Source organism: Salvelinus fontinalis, chromosome 7 (assembly GCF_029448725.1).
Source record: "Salvelinus fontinalis isolate EN_2023a chromosome 7, ASM2944872v1, whole genome shotgun sequence".
Taxonomy (NCBI): domain Eukaryota; kingdom Metazoa; phylum Chordata; class Actinopteri; order Salmoniformes; family Salmonidae; genus Salvelinus; species Salvelinus fontinalis.
In genome coordinates, this window is record NC_074671.1 from 50,030,230 (window position 1) to 50,050,196 (window position 19,967).

The following is a 19,967-nucleotide window of genomic DNA, read 5'->3' on the forward strand; positions in this document are numbered from 1 at the left end:
AGGTGAGTTTGTCTTGTCCTTAGACAAAACTGTACCCGTCCATTCTAGTCCCTTCCTTTATATCAGTATTAAGGGAGAACTGGTCTGTACTAACCTGCTGCTCCTCTTGGCTCGTGCTCTGGTGTAGAACGCCTCATAAGACTTGGGTTTCAGTTCCAGGGCTTTGGTGGCAAACTCCTCTGCTATACCAAAATCCTGTCGGGGGGAAAAAGAGGACAGAAACTCAACAGTTAATTATGAATGTTTACTGTTAAATTCTGTCCACCCTGAATATCTCACGGAGAAGCCAAAACCAACGTCTTAAGGTCATTAGCCAGGGTAATGTGTTTGTGAGCGTTAATGAGTGCAGTGTGAATCCAGTGGTAGTCCACACAGCGCCACACTTTGCAATTACTATAAGTGACTGGAATGAGGAATTCAGTGTTGTTTAATTGGAGAATTCTTAATCTGTGTGCAGCTCAGAGTAGAGCAGCTTTATCTCCCAGTGTCTTAATGGATTCTCCAGACGGGTGCTCATAGCTTCTCTCCAAACCGTAAAACAAAAAAAACTCCTTCAATCAGATGTCGGAAATGAAAACTATTGACTCTTAAAGGTACAATGCAGCGTTTTTTATCTCAATATTAAATTATTTCTGGGTAACAATTAAGTACCTTACTCTCATTGTTTTCATAAACATTTTCAAATATTAACTAAAATAGCTGCTTAGCAAAAATAAATTTCTCAAGTAATAATTTTGCTTTGACTGTCTGGGAGGGGAAAACTGAAAACTAGCTGTTATTTACAGAGAGCTTTGGAACTCACTTTCTTATTGGGTTATTAACTAATTTACCACCTGGTGATGTCTTTTCAAACAGCTCTTACACTAAAAGGCCATTATCATCATTTTCACAATTTCACAGTATTATTGCAACCTCATAGTGTAGAAATATATATAAAACACAGGTAAATCATGTTTTTGACTGAGCTGGGCCTTTAATGGTAATTCCATAAGCACCTCTAGTGGCCCTAATGTGTGTACATGCGTGTACAATATGTCTGTGTGTGTGTGTGTGTGCATGCCTGCGTGCAGTGTATCCATCCGTCTCTGGTATGCCTAGAGAGCATGCGGTTGGCTTGTTTTTAAACGAGTTTCCTTGCTCCCCTCATTCCTCTCAGGTGAATATTTAATGAAGCACACCACAGTGTGATTCCGTCCTTGAGATGGTGTGCATTACACCACAGTCTTGAAATCCACAGCTCTGAGTAACTGTTCAATGTTTAATAACAGTTTTTATGGCCTCTCTACTCCCCTCCTGTTCTATTCACCTGCAGCATGATGAAATGTGGATGATGTGTGTGTGCCTAGCCAGCTCTCTCTTCCCCCTGACCCAATATCCACCAGCAACAATGGGGGGAGGATCTCTTCTTTCCGTGTGGGTTTGTGTGCGCACGTGTTTGTGCACACGCGTCCACCTTGCATGTGTGTGTGAGTGAGTGATTACTCCAGTATATGGGAGAGGATGACCCTATCACATCATAGCATCTTTCCATTATTCATTTGCCCGGAGGATGCTATTTTACCACCGCTACTCTAGTATAACAGTCTTATTATATTGTCTGGTAAAACAAGGGTGTGTTAGATCACTCCCTCCAGATGAGATGAAGATCTATCTATTATACCTAATCCAATACTATTAACATGAAATTACATTTCATTCAGTGTTAAATTCTATAAAATAGCTCATTTTCTAGTGTGTAACTATATCAGATGATGTAAAACTGCAGTTTTATTAAATGTTCAATTCTATTAACAACTGATAGAGTAATGTGTGTGTGTCTCACATTGGTTTTCCTGCGGCAGCGTGACATGTTGAGGTACAAGGAGACACGGAGCTCTTTCAGGCCCTTCAGATCGTCTCCGAAGCCGTCTCGGGGGAACTTCCTCAGGGCGTACTGATACCTCTGGGCTGCCTCCTTCATCCTCCCCTTCTGGAGAGAGAGAGGAGGGAGAGATGGAGAGAAAATACAGACATTGATTTGGAGAAGGGGGCTAGCAGATTTTCTAATTGGACACACTTTAATGGCTGGCTGGCTGGCTGGCTGGCTGGCAGATAGATAGATCAGGTTTTCCTTTTGTTGTTAACCCACCTTATACAGCAGGTTGCCCTCCTCCATGAGTTTCTGTAGGAGGATGAGGAGGACGTCTGGTTTGGATGTGGCCATCGCCCACGTAGCATGACCTGATCAAGAGGTAAGAGAACACAGGTTAAACACACACACACACACACACACACACAGAACGCTGTAAAAGGTATCTAAAGAAAGTACCTGATCGATCATAAGGGGATGTTCTGTAGCCTTTTAGCAGGTCGAAAGGAGTGAAGAGAAAGAGGGGTGAAATACATGATGTTGATAGAGCCTTCCTCAAGACAGGGCTTTAACACCGACAGATCAGGTCAACTCCAACTCACCCGGCTTGGACCCTTTCTTCAGTAGGGTGACCACTACAGCAGTGTTCCTACAGCCCACAGCCATCTCCAGAGGCCTCACCCCACTGTGGTCCACATGCTCCACCACCGCACCCTTCTCCACCAGGTACTGAACCTGTGGTTGTAGAGGACACCACAAAACAAACAGCATTTTAAAAGGATTCAAACAAGGCCAAAGGTGCTGGAGGGAATTGTGTAAATTCAGTACTGTGTTTTTAAAAATCTACAATCTAGGCCAGTTTTAGACGATCTAGGCCAGTTGCAGCGAAATCCGAATTATGTCCGTGGACCTATTTTTTCTCTCTAGTTTGCAGTATTAGAAGGAACCCCACCGTCTCTGCATCACCGTTGAAAGCTGCCAGGTCGAGAGGGGTACGTCCGTTCCTATCAGGGTGGTCTATCTCTGCCCCCTTCTCCACCAGGCGCTGCACCACGCCCTTCTGACCCTTCAGACACGCCCAGCTCAGAGCTGTCTGGCCCTCCTTGTCCACAGAGGCTAAAGACGCGCCTGGAACCAGATCAGAAATAACATGCTCACTCCACTGCAACTGAGACTGACATACACACAGTTTATTAGGTACACCCATCTAGTACTGGGTCGGACCTTCCTTTCCCTCCAGAACAGCCTGAATTCTTCAGGGCACAGGCTGCTCAATTGGTATCAAGGGACCTAACGTGTGCCAGGAAAACATCATGAAAATCCCAGGAAGCCTACCGTTTCTGAGATACTGGAACCGGCACGCCTGGCACCGACGATCATATTACGCTCAAAGTCACTTAGGTCACTAGTTTTTCCCATTCTAAAGTTCAAATGAACATAACTGAATGCCTTGATGCCTGTCTCCCTGCATTATATAGCAAGCCACAGCCACCTGACTTACTGTCTGTAGGAGCGAACCATTTTTGTGAATGGGGTGTACCTAATAATACAAGTACTGTATATCTATACAGTACTATACTGTATATCTCAGAGCTACGAAATAAATAAAAAAATCTCAAATAACACTCTATCCCCCTTAGTGCACTGAGAATTGACATGTGCCATGATGTGACCCTGAGCCTTGACCTCTCACCCTTTGTCAGCAGGAAGTCCGCAGTGCTGAGGTGGCCCTCGCTGGCTGCCACCATCAGCAAACTGCGGCCCTGCTTATCGATGGTGTTAATGTCCACACCGTGCTGCAGAAACAGCTCTGCTACCTGAGAGAGGGGAGGGAAAAGAGGGAGAAAGAGAGACCGAGTGAGAGCAAGAAAGAGACTGAGAGAGAGCGAGAGCATGAGTGATAGGACAGCCACCAGTGCTGTAAAGCAGGAAAATTAGAAGTCTAACAGAAAGACTCATCAGAATGATTCTCACCTGGGGGTGTCCATGCCTGATGCAGCTGAAGAGTGGGACCACCCCCCTCCGGTTGGGCTGCTCCGCCCCTGCACCTCTCTCCAGCAGGAAAACGCATGTCTCTGTCCTGCCCCGGCCTGCAGCCGCACTCAGAGCTGAGAGAGAGACCCCCAGAACAGTGGTCAACTATCTACTTCACCACCGTGCTCTGAATGAAAGTAATATTTTGTATTTGTGTTATTGATTGTTTGGAGACAGTTACAATGTACTTCAGTCTAGTAGTACTGCAGTTGTAGCACTACTGCTCAACAATTCAAGGACACACAGCAAGATTAGAGCGAGTAACACCTGAACAAGAGTAAAATATTGGCACCGCACAGGCAATGTGAGCTACAGTACACTGTGAACAGACAACGTCACACCCCCGAGTATGACTTTCAAAGACTATTTTAGACCAGGCCCATATCTCCCTATGCTCTCTAGAGAGGCAGGCTCTTAGCTGAGGCTGTTAAAAGTCTTACAGCTGGCCTGGCAGAGAGAGAGAGACAGATTTGATGGGTATTGGCCACAGCTTGCCCAAACCAGCCATCAAGTCCTGGGTATGGAGCATCCATCCAGACAGTATATACCTCCCAAAAGGCACCCTATTCCCTAATTAGTGCACTACTTTTGACCGGGGCCCATAGTGCTCTTGACAAAAGTAGTGCACTATATAGGGAATAGGGTGTCATTTGGGACACAAGCAGACAGTGCAGACCAGGGAAGCTGCGGTCACAGGAAGGCCAAGAAGATCATCAAGGACCTGAGCCAAGGCCTGTTCACCCCGCCACCATCTAGAAGGCAGAGAAAGTACAAGTGCATCAAAGCTGGGACTGAGAGACTGATAAACAGCTACTATCTCCAGGCCATCAGACTGTTCAACAGTCACCCCTACCCTGCCCTGAACCTTAGTGACTGTTACTGCATTGTCGGAACTAGAAGCACAAGCATTTCACTGTGTACTTAATGTGTACGCAACCGATGAAATTGTATTTTCTTTTCTTTGATGCAGCCTCCTGCTTCACCTAGGATGATGAAATACTCACAGGAGAGGTGACATCACCCATCTGGTTCTGGAAGCCAGTGGGGAGGGAATGATGACATGAATGACATCTGTGGGCGCAGTGTAGGGTACGCCCTCCCCATCTGTCCCACCGATGGTTCCACATGAGCACATACGCAATTACAAATCACCTCACTCATTTCATTTCCGTTATCTAATTTCCCTTCGCGCCAGAGCAAAAAGTTGAGATAACGAAACACTTTCATAATAAAAAAATATATTGTGGCTGTGATTGATACAATTGGGAATACTTTGTCTTGTGACTCAACACTTCTCAATCTAAGATAAGGCAGACGTGCATCACTGACTCATAAATCAATATGCAAATGCGGATTCATGCCTGAACAGCTGTGCTTCTGTTGTCAATGTCAAATATCTTAGGAGCGTTTGAAGAAACGTGGAGGAGTCTGTTACCCTGGCTGCTGTGCAGACCACATGCACAGTGAGAGGAGAGCTGTCAGTCAAAGTCAGTTGCTTTTACCAGACAAGGAGTCTGTGGCTTTCAGGTGAAATCCCTGACATGAGAGGCCTCGTGCCAACATCCTAGCTCAGCTGGTTTGGCCAGACTGCTCCAACCAACAGCTGTGTGGTAGAGTCAGTGATGTCACAATAGGTGTGGCCAGAGCCATCTATTTAGAAATATGTCTCTGGGTGTGGTCTTCTGTCTGTTTATGAGTACGCTCGGTGTGATGTGTAAATATCCTGTTGCCGTAAGGTGCAAATAGGTAAGGCTCCATAGCTCAGTGGTTAGAGCACTGGTCTTGTAAACCAGGGGTCGTGAGTTCAATTCTCGCTGGGGCCTTGATTGTGGGATCAACTGTTTTGATTCAAAAGGGATGTTCTCATATTGAAAATACTATTTTTGAATGGGGCCAATGAGTTGAATGGCTCCTACAGCTAGTTCACCAACAAGATTAAAAACATGATCCATTGATGCTATCCAGTTCTATCAACTACTTCCCCACAGCTATAAATACTACTTCTGACCACTCTCACATATGTCACTGACCTTGTGTGGATGACAGACACACAGCTGCTACAGCTACGATAGTTATGTATCTGTTCCATGTTATTTCATTCACGTACAGTAAACCTTTGGCGTCTCACCCACAGAGGAGGTAGACACACAGACGGAGAGTAGCCTGCCTCCAGGGAGAATAACTTAATTCTTCTCCGCTAATGAGAAGCCACCAGGCACGGGAACACATTTGCATAGAGAGAGGACAATTTCACAGGGAAAAGTATTCAAGGATTTATTTCACCGAATAGATTAGAAGAGCTGAAGGGAAAATCATTCGGTGTACAGCAGAGTATCAAGACTCTACCATGGAAGGATTTGTCGATGTAAAACCAATATTTATGAAAATGAAACAATGCTAGACTGAATGGTAAACGCAAACAATAAAAACAAACGAAGGCCATTAAAATTGGTACTATTGTTTATTTTATCGCCCAGTCAGGTCTCTGTAATCAACATAAATACATGATTTCCTTCAATAGCCTATTTAGTAGTCTATATTTGCATTAGCCAGGTTATTTTCATTCAGGATTGGCTTACAAATGTTGGTACCAGCAGCCAGCATTTGTATTTATGCTTCCAATTGGCAGTGGTTGAGCGCTGTCTGTCCCCAAGCCTATGTATTTACTGAGAGCACAGAAACACCTATGATTGTGTTAGAGTATAATGGATATAAGAATCCAGACAGGTTTGCTGAACATCCTTTTAGGAGATGGAGGTAATACCATCTGATTTCTACACCAGCTTCATCGTAACAGGATCATAAATCTAATATTACCAGATCTTTCTCTTTTTAACATTTTACAGACCCTCTTCTCCAGAGAAACTTACAGGAGCAATTAAGGTTAAGTGCCTTGCTCAACGGCACATCAACAGATTTTGCACTTAGTCAGCTCGGGGATTCAAACCAGCGACCTTTCCGCTAGGCTACCTGCAAAATATGCAATATATGATCCATTTCAAACTATTACTACCACCACCGCCGCTTAAAGTCAGTCGGTGTAACCTGCCATCTTAAGTACGGATGGTTAAAAGTAGCTCAAGCACTGTACACTCTTCAAGCCTCTCTTCCCCAGTGAGCTCACCTACATCTCTGAGTCTAGAACAAGCACACGGGCTCAATATGACTTCGCTTGCCTCCTACGCCACAGCAAACACTAAAACGCACAGTGGGCAAGCGGAGACCACCTGAGAGGCTCACTGGGAAGTGAATGACAACAAATGATCTCTGCTTGGTCAAACGAAAGCTAACCACCTTTTCGAGAGGCAGCGGAAACAAGCAACAGAAAACAGAGGATGAGGAGAGAAAAGAAACATTATTATACAGACAAAGGGAAAGTGCACTGTACCCGTCTCTCCCCAGAGCGTGTCGGGAGCGTCTATCTGCACAGCCAAATCTTCATGTTTCAGCTCCAGTAAGCTCTTCGCAACCTGACAACGAGACAATATTAGGCGCAATAATTATACACCATAACTATTATAAGCAATACGCAAAGGTTGCATCCGAAGAGAGCGCACGGTGTGTGTGTTCGTCAGTGTGTGTATGCAGTAGCCTACGTGAGTGTGTCCCATGCTGCAGGCGGCCGTCAGGGCCTGTTGTAAGGCCTGGCCCTTCACACTGCTCTTCACACCATGCTGCTGTTGGCCCTCCGGGGCCTCTGTGGGGCCCCAGTCCTGGTTCAGCAGGTAGTGGATGATGTCTGGGTGGCCCCTCAGCCCAGCATGGACCAGGGCACACTGACCACTCTTATCAACATGGCCCACCTAGAGGGAGAAACACAGATCAATCAATCAATGAATCCAATGTATTTACACAGCCCTTGGAACACCAACAGTTGTCACAACCGTATTTACGGTAACCTAGCCAAAACACCAAAGAGCAAACAGAAGCAGATAATTATGATGCATGACTATAAGTTCTAACTTATGAAACGGTAAAGCTGGGCAACAACCACAGCAGATCAACTTCCAACTTGATTGACGTTTGGTGGAATTGTCAACAAGGTGCGATAACGGCATGGGACTAACCACTGACCTTGGCTCCCTTCTTACAGAGCAGGCTGACCAGTCCTGTGTGTCCTGCTGCGGCGGCCAGACAGAGGGGGGTCATGCCGCTGTCCGAGGCTCCGTCTACGGGCGCTCCCAGCTCCAGCAGCAGGGACACCATTTCAAGGTGACCCAGGTGGGCGTGCACACCCAGCACAGGGGAACGACCAAGCACCTCTGAACGCCCGCTCACACTCGCCCCGCCCAGCATCAGCAGACGACTCACCTGTAGGTACATTGAAAAAAAAAAGTTGTGCGTATGTGTATATGCGTGCATGTGAGTCTCTCACCTTGATGTTGGGTATGCAGAGGTGTGTGTGTGTGTGTGTCTCACCTTGACATTGGGTGTGTAGAGATTTCTGAGGGAGGCCAAGGCGGCAGAGAGGCTGTCAGTGCTACAGCTCACCCACAGAGCCTGCAGAACACTGGAGGACACACCTGTCCTCTTACTCTGACCCTGAGAGAGAGAGAGAGGGAGGCAGAGACAGGGAGAGAGAAACACTCTGGTTCAATACTTCCATAGCGCACCATCAACCCCCCCCCCCCCCCCCCCCCCTCAGTGTATGAGAGGAAGAGGAGAGAAGCTACTGTATTGTAATATTTGATCTCAGATAGTCTTTGGATTAACGTCCCATTAGTAGTTCATTCAGACACACTAGCTGGTACCTTGAAGATGTGTGCTTTCAGGATATGATGTCCCAGCTCCATGGTCTGCTGCCGGTTGAGCTTGCCCTCCTGTCTGGAGAACATGAAGGACAACAGAGCATGGCCACTCCTGGGGTCACAGAGGAAGTCGGTGCTCTCTCCGTCCGCCCTCCACACTAGCCACTCTCTAAATGAGGGTTGGAAGAGCATGCGGGTGCCGTCCCTGCGTCTCACCTAGATGGACACGACACAAGATTAGACAGAGGCTGTTGTCATAAATCCACAAGTTGCTGAGATAGTTACTATCACTGGGAGCCAAGTACAACTCCTACAGAGTGAACGTAACTCAATGAAATGGTTGTGTACTACTTCCTGATAGCTAGCTAACAACGTACGGTATGGCCGTTTCTCAATAGTCTTTCACGTGTTCTCTCCTCACCAGGACAGAGGCCAGGGTCTCCAGGCGTTGTTGGAAGTCCTCCCAGGACATCTCTCCTCTCACACCCCCAGCGTTCAGCGCCCGGAACAGCTGCTCGTCCGTCAGCGGGTGTAACGATGCCAGCACCACGTTGAGTACGGGCAGCACCCGCTCGAAGGTTTGGTCCCCGTCGAACCCGGCATGGCACTGCAGCAGGTACACCTGATGATAAAGAGGACCACAATGGAAATAAGTTTGTTGACTCGTTTGTGTTTTGAATCCTGCGTGTTGTACTTCCTTAGCTGGAGCAACTCTATGGGCTGGTGTCCCAGGCACAGATTAAGTGTAGTACTGGACTAAAAACGATTTCAAAGGAGATTCTCCATTGACCATGCTGTTCAGTCCAGGACTAGGCTTAATCTGTCTGGGAAACCAGCCCTACATGTATTTTGAAAGATTTGTCAAATAAAATGTATTAATTCCTTCACCTCAGCCAGAGAGACGGGCACTACCATGTAGTTGCCTCCCTTGAGAACCAGGTGCTCTCTCTGGAACAGGTCCAGGGTCAGTTTTAGGTAGAGGAAGGAGCCCTGGCTGCGAGAGGCCAGGTGGGTGTTGAACTTGCTGAGGAGGAGGGGGTCGGGGACGGTGCCGTTGGGCGTGGTGACGTTGGCGGCAATCTCGGGGCTGACGATGACCCGGTGTTGGATGTAGTCGCTAAGGTCCCCGCCGATCTCGCTGCTCTCTGGGAAGTCGTCAAGTGAGAGTCTGGAGAAGGGTAGGAGGGTGGTGATCTCCTGGGGAGACGGGAGACAGCGATTATATTGTCCAATTGTATATGTTGTGTAATTATGTCAGACAAAAATGGCTCTCCTGAAACCGTATATATCATACACTGCATTCTCGATCAACGTGTAATGTAGCTTGGCTATATCTAAGTGTTGAACTTAGTCCACACGCAATACAACCACGAGCCCAGGAGCACACCGCAACTTCCCACCCAAGAGTCTGCAGTACAAAATCAATACAACACAGTAGAATTCTATCCTCCAGCTCCTGCCTCAGAGCAGAGAGAACCCTTTCTTCTAGTTGTGACAGGTAACTTGGAGGAAAAAACACTGAATAATACAAGTGATGATGAGAACAGTGGTGGCTCACTATGGTGGTACTGTATGTGCCAGGACAACAGATTAGTCAGGGAGAAGATGGCACCCATCACATCTCTTCAAGCTGCTGCTTCTTCTGACTCACGGAAACACGAAATACAGTAATTGTGTAACACTGTATGCGTGCACTTCTTTTGTAGGATCTTCATTTGACCAGGATTGTCGCAGCAAAATAAACCTGCAGCAACAGGATTTGAACGTTTAGTCCATAATGTTGCTTGATTGGTGGTTCGGCAAACATGTGCTGGCCAAAGTTAGGCTACATGAAAAGTGCAATACTATTAATATAACCGTGTTTTACTGCGAGTTTTCAGTGAATTTATGTAAATCACAAGTCTTATCTGCATTTCCTGTGGTGCATGAAAATTCTCAGCACTAAAGGAGTGATCAAATTAAGATTCTACAGCTGTATATATGGAATAGGGAGCCACAACACCACTGACTCTCATTCCACCAGCTTTCTCACCGATTCATATCAAATCTCCTCAGATGACAGATGCCATCAGAAATAGTGACGTTTGAGCCAAGAGAAGAAAATGACAGCCATAAACTAATAAATCAAATGCAATACCTAAGTTATTATGAAATTATTATTGCTGTTTCATTTCCACGATTTGATTAAAGTGCGGTGATCCGATGATTTCACAGTGCCCTGGTTGCATAGCAACCTCGATGGGACCATGCCTAAAACAGGATATTTGCAACTTCCTGTGAAAGGACCAATTGGGAGAGGAGAGAGGATAGAGAGCAGGCAGGGGGATCAACATCTAACATCCCTTGCCAACACACACACTCACACACACACACACACTGTAGTGGCCTGTGGTGTCCTCAGCACTCCTGTTACATAACGTCAGGCAGGCTCCCAGGAGCGTTACGGCCCGGGGTGGTAATCCAGGAGGATTATGGGAAAGCTGCGTTAGGCAGCCGGAGGGATCAGTGGCCAGCCAACATGCTGGAGGAAACCACCGCCAACGGGCCCTGGTGGAGTAAGCTGACCAGCTAGACTGAGCTACTGTACCTCTGGGTCAGACCAGCAAAGCCATACCGTATGAAACACATTGGTGAAGGCCAGTGAACTATGGGCAAACACAGATTTACTAAGCTTATTTTAGTTAAAGTGTAGCAGGAGAAAGTGAGAGCTGTATCAGAGACTCGAACCATAGCTTCTACGGTGCACAGACAAGAGTCTAACAGACTGTACTGTACCAACAAAAGCCTGGGTCCCTGGGTAGAGGCAATGCATCACTCACATACACTGGTTACGATCGTTTATCTGTGCTTTGTGACTGTCCTCTCCTCACCAGCAGACAGGTCCTGACAGTGACCAACAGTTTGAGCCAGCAGGGGAACTTGGAGACGATCTTGGTGATGAAGGAGGCGACGGTGTCTCCGTAGTCCGGCTTGTGGAACTCTGCCTCGTTCAGACCGTCAACCAGGAGGATGAAGTCTTCTTCCGGGATCTTCCTTTCTACACAGGGAAACAGAGGGGAGGTGGAATAGGGAGAAACGGGGAAGATGGGAGAGGAGAGAGCGGGAGTTGGAGTAAGAGCGAGAGAGAGGAAAAGAGAGAAAGTGAGAGAGAGAACAAGTACATAAGATACTGGCAATAATTGAAGCAGGTTTAGAACGCAAATGTAATGCACATAACTGCTGCACTCCAAACGTATTTTGAAATACTGTACATGCCGCCTCAACTGTTTGAAGTGATATGGTTGAATTCCACAATGCTGCATTGTCAAAATGCCATCCTTAATGTCAGAAAGAAAGGAGGTTGTGGTACTCAATGGAACACCAGCCGAAAAGACACAGTGCAGTTTATCAGGCAGGAGGTAAGAGACCGACGTGTGCAGGCTCTGGAATATCTAACCTGGGGTCCGTCCAAAATGATACCCTAGTCCCTATGTAGTGCCCTACTTTAGACCAGAGCCCTGCTTCCATTCCCCTTTCCCATTTTATACTTCATGAGTAATGTCACAGAGGGACTGCACCTCAGATGGAGGGTGAGAACGCCAGTCACCTCTCCTCAGTCTCCCGTATGGGCCCTCATCATCTCAACCATTACTTTTAATAAGACAGGAGATGGGGGTGGTCACAGAGGCATATCTATCCTGTTCCAGTCTACCTGAGCCGTCGATGCAGCCTAACACAGCCCTTCCTGACTGTGTGGAGGTGATATCACTCCATACACTCTGCCACAGTCATCTACTAATCCACATCATAAAGATGGAGGACGTGTTGATTCCTCTAGAACGAGCTTGTGGTGGAGGCTACTGAACTAACAACCTATTGATCAGGCTGACTGGCTACTATATCATGAGATATACCAGAGATGGTCTTTTACATTGATATGGCCTGTTATGTACTGCAGTGACCTTGCAAGTGCTGCCCTCTTGTTTTTTCCCATACAGTAAGAATAACACACTGGATTAAAGCACCGAGGCGGCGTTTACACAGGCAGCACAATTCTGATCTTTTGTCCAATTATTGGCAAAAGAGCTAATTCGATTGGTCCGAAGACTAATTAGTGTCAAAATATCAGAATCTGGCTGCCTGTGTATAAGCAGCCTTATAATGCTGATCATCGCTAAAATACTGATCTAAGGCTGCATTTTCCAATTAACGTTTTAACTAATTGGTCTTTTAACCAATCAGATCAGCTTTTTTGCCAACAATTGGGCAAAAGATCAAAATTGGGCTGCCTGTGTAAATGCAGCCGTAGGGATATTGATTGATATGGATACACCCAAAGTGAAAAAGGTTGTTGTTTGAAGTTATGTCGTTTTTGAAGTTAGAATTGGTCTGTAGCGTTTTTAACCAGTGACCTTATTATCCCAAAATGATCTAGGAGCCCACCACGGACTCCTAATCAACCGTTTCAGGGGGCGCATGACAATTTATCAAACTGTAGGAGGAGAGGTTGGGGGTGACGTCTAGCTGGTGAGTAGCAGCTGCAGGTGTTACACTTACAAAAGTTGATGAAGGGGGTGGGGGTGTTTGAAGCATGGGTGAGAACATGGAGACTGCAGGAGTAAGTTAGTAGCTACCCTTCCGCAGGTTTACGATGGGCTCCAGGACTCCCCTGCGGAAGGCAGCGATGGGGTCCTGGACACAGGAGCGCAGACTGAGCATGCTCTGTATATGAGGTTCCTTTAGCAGCAGCTCCCTGTAGCCGCTGAGCTGTGGCGCTCTGGACAGCAGGGCGGCGACACTGTGCACAAACTCTGGGACCAGGCAGGTGTAGGTGTTGTCAGCCTGGCAGAAGTGGTAGGACACCACCTGGAGAGAGTGAGAGAGAGAGAGAAGGAGTGAGAGAAAGAGAAGCTCCCTAATTGAGCACTTCAATAATGCTATTTCAGTGTTTTGACTGCCATGAGTGCCTTGAACTTTCCAGAGAAGTAAGTCCTCAACCAACTTTGAATATCTCCATCTCACAAATAAGCATTTGATTTACTCCATTAGGCTAAAGTGACTGCGATTAGTTGCTAATTAACAGATTGGCTAATCAAGCAGCCATGACGGAACCACTTAATGGAACGGGGAAAGAAACAAGGCAGGGATGTTAAGAGTAAACACACTCTTCCTAAGAAACAAAAACCGACAGGACTGCGGTCTTTGGGACTCAATGGTTTTATGAATTATTCACCATATCAGTAATGACATGAACGTACAGTTAACAGAGCCATCTTGTTAATTTTGTTGAGGATGGAGAAGTATCCATAAACCCAGGGGTCATCTTTAATTCAGGAACTCATCAAAAGGGCAAAACGTACACAAACAGATGGATGGCAAACACAGTCAGTCAGAAACCTTCTCCAGTTGCCTTGGAACCCAATTTGTCAAACTAAACAGTATTACCACGTGACGCTGCATCTCTGAGACCAATTATAGAGGAATTAGAAGTTGGTCTATTGGCAGTGATTCAAGAAAGAAGCCTCCTATCTGCGCAAAGCATAGTTCTGAGATATTGAGCATGAATGTTTTAACATCCCAGATCTCAGAACTGTTTTGAAGTGAATTCTTCTTTCATAACCCATTAAAGGTGCCTAAAGTGCAGAGTATCAAAATACTAAGTTGGGGAAGCGATCACATTTAGATCCTTAGGTTCTATCTGGCACAGAATGTTACAATTATTTACATTTCAATGGAAAAGTACAGACATTTAATGATTAAATCAAGAAAATACCCTTCCTTCCTTCTAATCACGTCATCAAATATATTTATTAATGGTCATCACACATTTGTTGAAGTGATATTTTTTATAATTTTTTTTATTTAACCTTTATTTAACCAGGAAGGGCTCATTGAGATTTAAAATCTCTTTTTCAAGAGCGTCCTGGCCAAGATAGGCAGCACCAAGTCATTTCAAAAATTACAGACAGACAACATGAAAAACTACAAGTAATCTAGTAAAAACCTTTGAATTCACAAGAGTATAACAAAATCAAAAACAGCAAATTAAAAACATTGACAGGTCAGGGAATCAGCCTCAAAATCCTTCATCAGTGATTTAAAAACACCAATCGGGACAAGTTATTCCAGTTTAAAAGTATTTTTCCCTAAAAATAGTTCCCTAAAATGACAAATGCACTATATCCTATGGATAACTCAAAAAAAATTAGCTCTGGATGAGTAAACGGACATATTTTTCGGGTCTCTGACACCCAAAGTCAGTAAACTACTTGCTAGTTATCAATAACATCTGGTACGTTTAATACTGTAGAACAAGACAAAAACAGCAATGCCTCTTCTAAGAGCCTTAAACATTCTCAAAGGTACTTGTATTTGTTAGTTTTACCATAAAGAGCTTACGTTATGGTCATTCTTCTTCTTAAAAAAAATAAATAATAAATGTAAAGAAGAGGACCAGGACCTATGATAGGAATAATCAAGGACTTGGGACTATAAGATTCTATCAGAAAAAATGCATAGTTTTGAAATAATGAATATTTTTTAAGTCCCAGCTGTCAGAACTGTTTTGTGATGTCTTCCTCTTTCATGTCTGCTAAATGACTAAAATGTAAATGAAAATGACTCGATAAGTACGTTACGTGCAATTCTTTTTTTGATTGACAACCCAGAATTGTGTGATTGGATTGAAGATCCAGAGGTATGTGTGTATGTATGTGTATGTGTGTATGTATGTGTGTGTAACAGTATAACTTTAAACCGTCCCCTCGCCCCGACACGGGCGCGAACCAGGGACCCTCTGCACACATCAACAACGGTTGCCCACAAAGCATCGATACCCATCGCTCCACAAAGGCCGCGGCCCTTGCAGAGCAAGGGGCAACACTACTTAAGTCTCAGAGCAAGTGACGTAACTGATTGAAATGCTACTAGCGCGTACCCGCTAACTAGCTAGCCATTTCACATCCGTTACATGTGTACGTACCTTGCTGGCCAGGCGTTTGACAGCATCGTCTCGGTGTGCCTCTGGTGTCCCGGGGCAGGTTGTTTCGCTGGGCTGGGGGTCTGTGGTGGGGGTGCTGGGCTGGGGCGGCTGTTTGGAGGCTCCGTCTGTCCCCCTATCCCCACCTGCAAGAGGGACACAGCAAGGCACACATGTGGACTGTCACTACTTTTCCATGAGAAGTTGGAGAATAATAATCATTCAATGAGTTTTTTGAAAACCAGCACTCACAACTTTTTTTTTCTTGTGCTGTGACTACGAGAGAGTTAAAAGCATCATTGTGGGCTGGTTTCCATAATGGATCTAAACATATCTCCAGTAAACAACGTTAATTAAATAAGGACCTGAGTCACAATGGCAAATCACTTCAGTCTCTGTCAGGCATTTATCATCATGCACTATAATTAGGTCACTGTCTATAATATATTTCCCTGAGCAGACACATCAAAGCAGATTCCTACTCTTAACCTAAATGATGTCATTACTTGATGTCATTACTGGCATGCCTTATGGTGCACTGTATCAATTTGCTGGATGGGGACCGAGAAAATGATATGCGGTGTGAATTCACGACCACTGATGGTGGGAGAAGTGTGGTACTGTACCTAGCTACTGACGTAGCAACGCTTGCGTTTGTGTAACATCAATCACCACACAATCAGTCATAGCTTTCAGGGACAGAGCTTTCAAAGGTTTTATTCCTGTATCTTTGTGTGGCTCATCCCCTAGGACCAAAATATCTGATGGACCCTGTTACTTGAGAGTGATGGCTCGGGAAACGTATGACGAATCTCAAGGTAGACGAGTTGGCTTGCCGAGTTCTAAAATTGTCAAACTCATAATGAAAAATGTGAATGTTTAAATCACCCTTCGCTGAATGAATAACCAACCATTCATCCTTCCCTTCTGGGGTACAGGGAAATGGCAGCTTTCTCAAATAAGAGATGGTGCATATCAAGAGGTTCCTCCTGTTTACCATTTCAAACAAAGTACCTCCGGAGAAGGGAAGTTTGTCTTACTTTTGGGGGAGGTGCAGGGGCTCTGGGTGGGGACCTGTTGCATGTGACCTCCATGACAGCTGAGAGCCACCAGCCGCGAGACGACGGCCGTCTTGCCGAAGCCCACATCGCCCACGATAACGGCCCCACGGCCCTCGCAGGTGTCACTCTTCCTTAGGACCTCCTCTAGCCGATGGAACAGCCAATCGCGGCCTTGGAAAGGTGCATCCATGGCGACGGCAGGAACCTCAAACAACAACGGCTTCAGCACGATGTCACCTGATTTGAAGGGAGCGAAACGCGCTGGACGAAGAGAAAAGAGAGAACACAGGGGTTACTAACATGACTTCCTGTTCCTTTTAAAAGTATTGTGGTATACAAGAATAATATAGTTGTGTATGGTGGTGTAACACAATAATTGCATGCACGAAGGCAGGATCTCAGTCGGGGTCTCAACTTACTGTTGAGCGTGTTATGATATGGGGTGAAGGTTAATGTTAGGACATAGACAAACACACAATCCAGGATCCACTTCCACACTTCATCCCCCAGGTGGCAGTGACCGGGTGTAGATGCTGAGCTTGGCCTTGATAAGCACATAAATGACTGCCAATTAAGATGGTCGTCAGTCAGAGTGCCAGTTTAGAGAACCGTGAGGCTGCTGGTTGGTTCGGTGGCTATGAGGCCTTTCGTTTGTGTCTGAATCTTTAGTTTAGGCATGCCTGTTTGTAGTTTTCCTTTTTGTATATATTTGTTCCTGTCACCATCTGAACATAATAATCCACTTTGGCTCGTCGACCCAAAGGAGTCAAGGCAGAGCTGGCCCCGGACCTAAGGTAAGGTAACGCTGATTTCTCACAAAAACGCACACATTCATTCAGGTTACAGACCATGCAACTAGACATAGGACTCCTAGACTTAGCGAGTGCAACAATACCAGCAGGTTAGTTCATCGGTTTCAAGATGCAATTTCTAAATTTGGTTGTGCATCAGAAGTTTTCCTCTTGTTTGGTCAGTCACTGACAGTCACTCAATTAGCCCATGTCAGAAAAACATTTTTAGATTGGTAAGGAAGTCTACCCAGCTATCTGAACTTGTAGTAATAGTGGCTGAATTGCCGACCGGGTAGGAAGGGTACGTGCCCAGGGTCCCTGACCGCTGCTGATGGGTGTATAAAATCGAGCACACAGCCATGCAATCTCAATAGACAAACATTGGCAGTAGGATTCCCATACTGAAGAGCTCAGTGACTTTCAACTTGGCACCATCATAGGATGCCACCTTTCCAACAAGTCAGTTCATCAAAATTCTGCCTTTCTAGAGCTGCACCGGTCAACTGTAAGTGCTGTTATTGTGAAGTGGAAACGTCTAGGAGCAACAACGCCTCAGCCGTGAAATGGTAGGCCACACAAGCTCACAGAACGGGACCGTCGAGTGTTGTAGCGCTTAAAAATTGCCTGTCCTCGGTTGCAACACTCACTACAGAGTTCCAAACTACCTCTGGAAGCAACGTCATCACAATGACTGTTTGTCGGCAGCTTCATGAAATGGGTTTCCATGGCCGAGCAGCCGCACACAAGTCTAAGATCACCATGCGCAATGCCAAGTGTCGGCTGGAGTGGTGTAAAGCTCGCCGCTATTGGACTCTTGAGGAGTGGAAACAAGTTCTCTGGAGTGATGCATCATGCTTCACCATCTGGCAGTCCGATGGACGAATCTGGGTTTAGCAGATGCCAGGAGAACCCTACCTGCCCGAATGCATAGTGCCAACTGTAAAGTTTGGGGGAGGAGGAATAATGGTCCGGGCTGTTTTCATGGTTCGGGCTAGGCCCCTTAGTTCCATTGAACGCAAAAATCTCAACGCTACAGCATACAATGACATTCTAGACGATTCTGTGCAGTTCGGGGAAGGCCCTTTCCTGTTTTCCTGCACCCGTGCACAAAGCGAGGTCTATACAGAAATGGTTTGTCGAGATCAGTGTGGAAGAACTTGACTGGCCTGCACAGAGCCCTGACCTCAACCCCATCGAACACCTTTGAATTGGAACGCTGACTGCGAGCCAGGCCTAATCACCCAACATCAATGCCCGACCTCACTAATGCTCATGGCCAAATGGAAGCAAGTCCCCACAGCAATGTTCCAACATCTAGTGGAAAGCCTTCCCAGAAGAGTGGAGGCTGTTATAGCAGGAAAGGGGGGACCAACTCCATATGAATGCCCATGATTTTGGAATGAGATGTTCGACAAGCAGGTGTCCACATACTTTTATTCATGTAGTGTATAATTTTTGGAAATTAGCTGTAAAATTTGATTTTTTTCTCTCTGCCCCATGGCGAAATGAGTAGAATTGAATGAAATGAATGATAAAATTGCACACATTTCCCTCCGGCCCATGGTAAAATGTGTAGAATTGCAGAAAATGTAGTTAAATGTTTTCTCTCCTCAGTCAAGAGGGGGGCCACTAAAAGGTTTTGCCTGTGAAGTGGGGAGGGGGCCCAACCAATATTGCCTAGGGCCCCCAAAAGGATAGTGCCGACCCTGCGCACACACACATGCCTGCATAAATGCCTACACACACACACACACACACACACACCTTTGGCGTCCCTTCCCCCTGTGCTGTTCCAGGGCTGTTTGATGGAGCTTCGCTGGGGAGCACTCCGTTGATCATCCAGGTAGCTCAGATCCTCCAGCTTAGTGGAACTAGTCGCTGCAGGGGAAGACATGAGAGACAGAATGAAGGAGAAGAGAAGTAGAGAAGTAGAAAATAAAGAATGAGGGAAAGCAGGAAAGAGAGCTTTTTATAGAGTTGTTTCATTCGTTTTGCCTTCAAGGTAGAACATCTTAAACATTTGGGAATAAAATTAACAAAACCCTTCATCGCCAAACAGTATAACTATGGAGCTCTGTCCCCATTTCAACATACTGTTCTATGGCACCCCGATTATTTTCAAACATGTTTAATATATTGGGCCTCATATCGGCCATTATCGCCAAGTGTGAGCAGTGCTAAGAGCAGATGCAAGGCATGTCCCACCGTCAGCCAATCAGCTATTAAGGTTCTCTTCGACTACCTCACAAGTTCATCACAACAGTGGCACCAAAGGTATAACATACCCCCTTCAATTCAAACCCTGGTTTTAACTTAACACACCAAGCTGACACAGAGATATTTAACGAGTGCATGATGATTGGCCTATAATTTAGTCTGTCAATTTCTTAAATAGTAAGAAAATGGTTTCAGGGCCTCCCGTGTGGCACAGTGGTCTAAGGCACTGCATCGCAGTGCTAGCTGTGCCACCAGAGACTCGGTCTAAGGCACTGTCGCAGCCGGCCGCGACCGGGAGGTCCATGGGGC

At 45.9% G+C, this 19,967-nt stretch overlaps 1 protein-coding gene and 1 non-coding gene across 4 annotated transcripts in view; one reads left to right on the top strand and one right to left on the bottom strand.

Annotated features, from left to right (window-relative positions):
• LOC129859616 (protein TANC1-like) overlaps positions 1-19,967 on the bottom strand; it is a 52,372-nt gene that overhangs the window by 2,423 nt on the left and 29,982 nt on the right. For all 3 annotated transcript variants that reach the window (XM_055929638.1, XM_055929640.1, XM_055929639.1), the window contains 20 exons: positions 19,206-19,319; positions 16,630-16,911; positions 15,593-15,735; positions 13,245-13,476; positions 11,502-11,668; positions 9,520-9,828; positions 9,053-9,253; positions 8,635-8,847; positions 8,303-8,425; positions 7,958-8,194; positions 7,480-7,686; positions 7,272-7,353; positions 3,824-3,957; positions 3,543-3,666; positions 2,802-2,977; positions 2,452-2,584; positions 2,309-2,338; positions 2,129-2,220; positions 1,823-1,969; positions 95-195 (listed from right to left, as the gene is read on the bottom strand). In XM_055929638.1, the coding sequence (XP_055785613.1) occupies positions 95-195; positions 1,823-1,969; positions 2,129-2,220; positions 2,309-2,338; positions 2,452-2,584; positions 2,802-2,977; positions 3,543-3,666; positions 3,824-3,957; positions 7,272-7,353; positions 7,480-7,686; positions 7,958-8,194; positions 8,303-8,425; positions 8,635-8,847; positions 9,053-9,253; positions 9,520-9,828; positions 11,502-11,668; positions 13,245-13,476; positions 15,593-15,735; positions 16,630-16,911; positions 19,206-19,319 (3,247 nt within the window). The remainder of the gene's footprint in view (positions 1-94; positions 196-1,822; positions 1,970-2,128; positions 2,221-2,308; positions 2,339-2,451; positions 2,585-2,801; positions 2,978-3,542; positions 3,667-3,823; positions 3,958-7,271; positions 7,354-7,479; positions 7,687-7,957; positions 8,195-8,302; positions 8,426-8,634; positions 8,848-9,052; positions 9,254-9,519; positions 9,829-11,501; positions 11,669-13,244; positions 13,477-15,592; positions 15,736-16,629; positions 16,912-19,205; positions 19,320-19,967) is intronic.
• On the top strand, positions 5,634-5,706 carry trnat-ugu (transfer RNA threonine (anticodon UGU)). Its single transcript has one exon. It is a non-coding gene; the product is annotated as a tRNA-Thr (tRNA).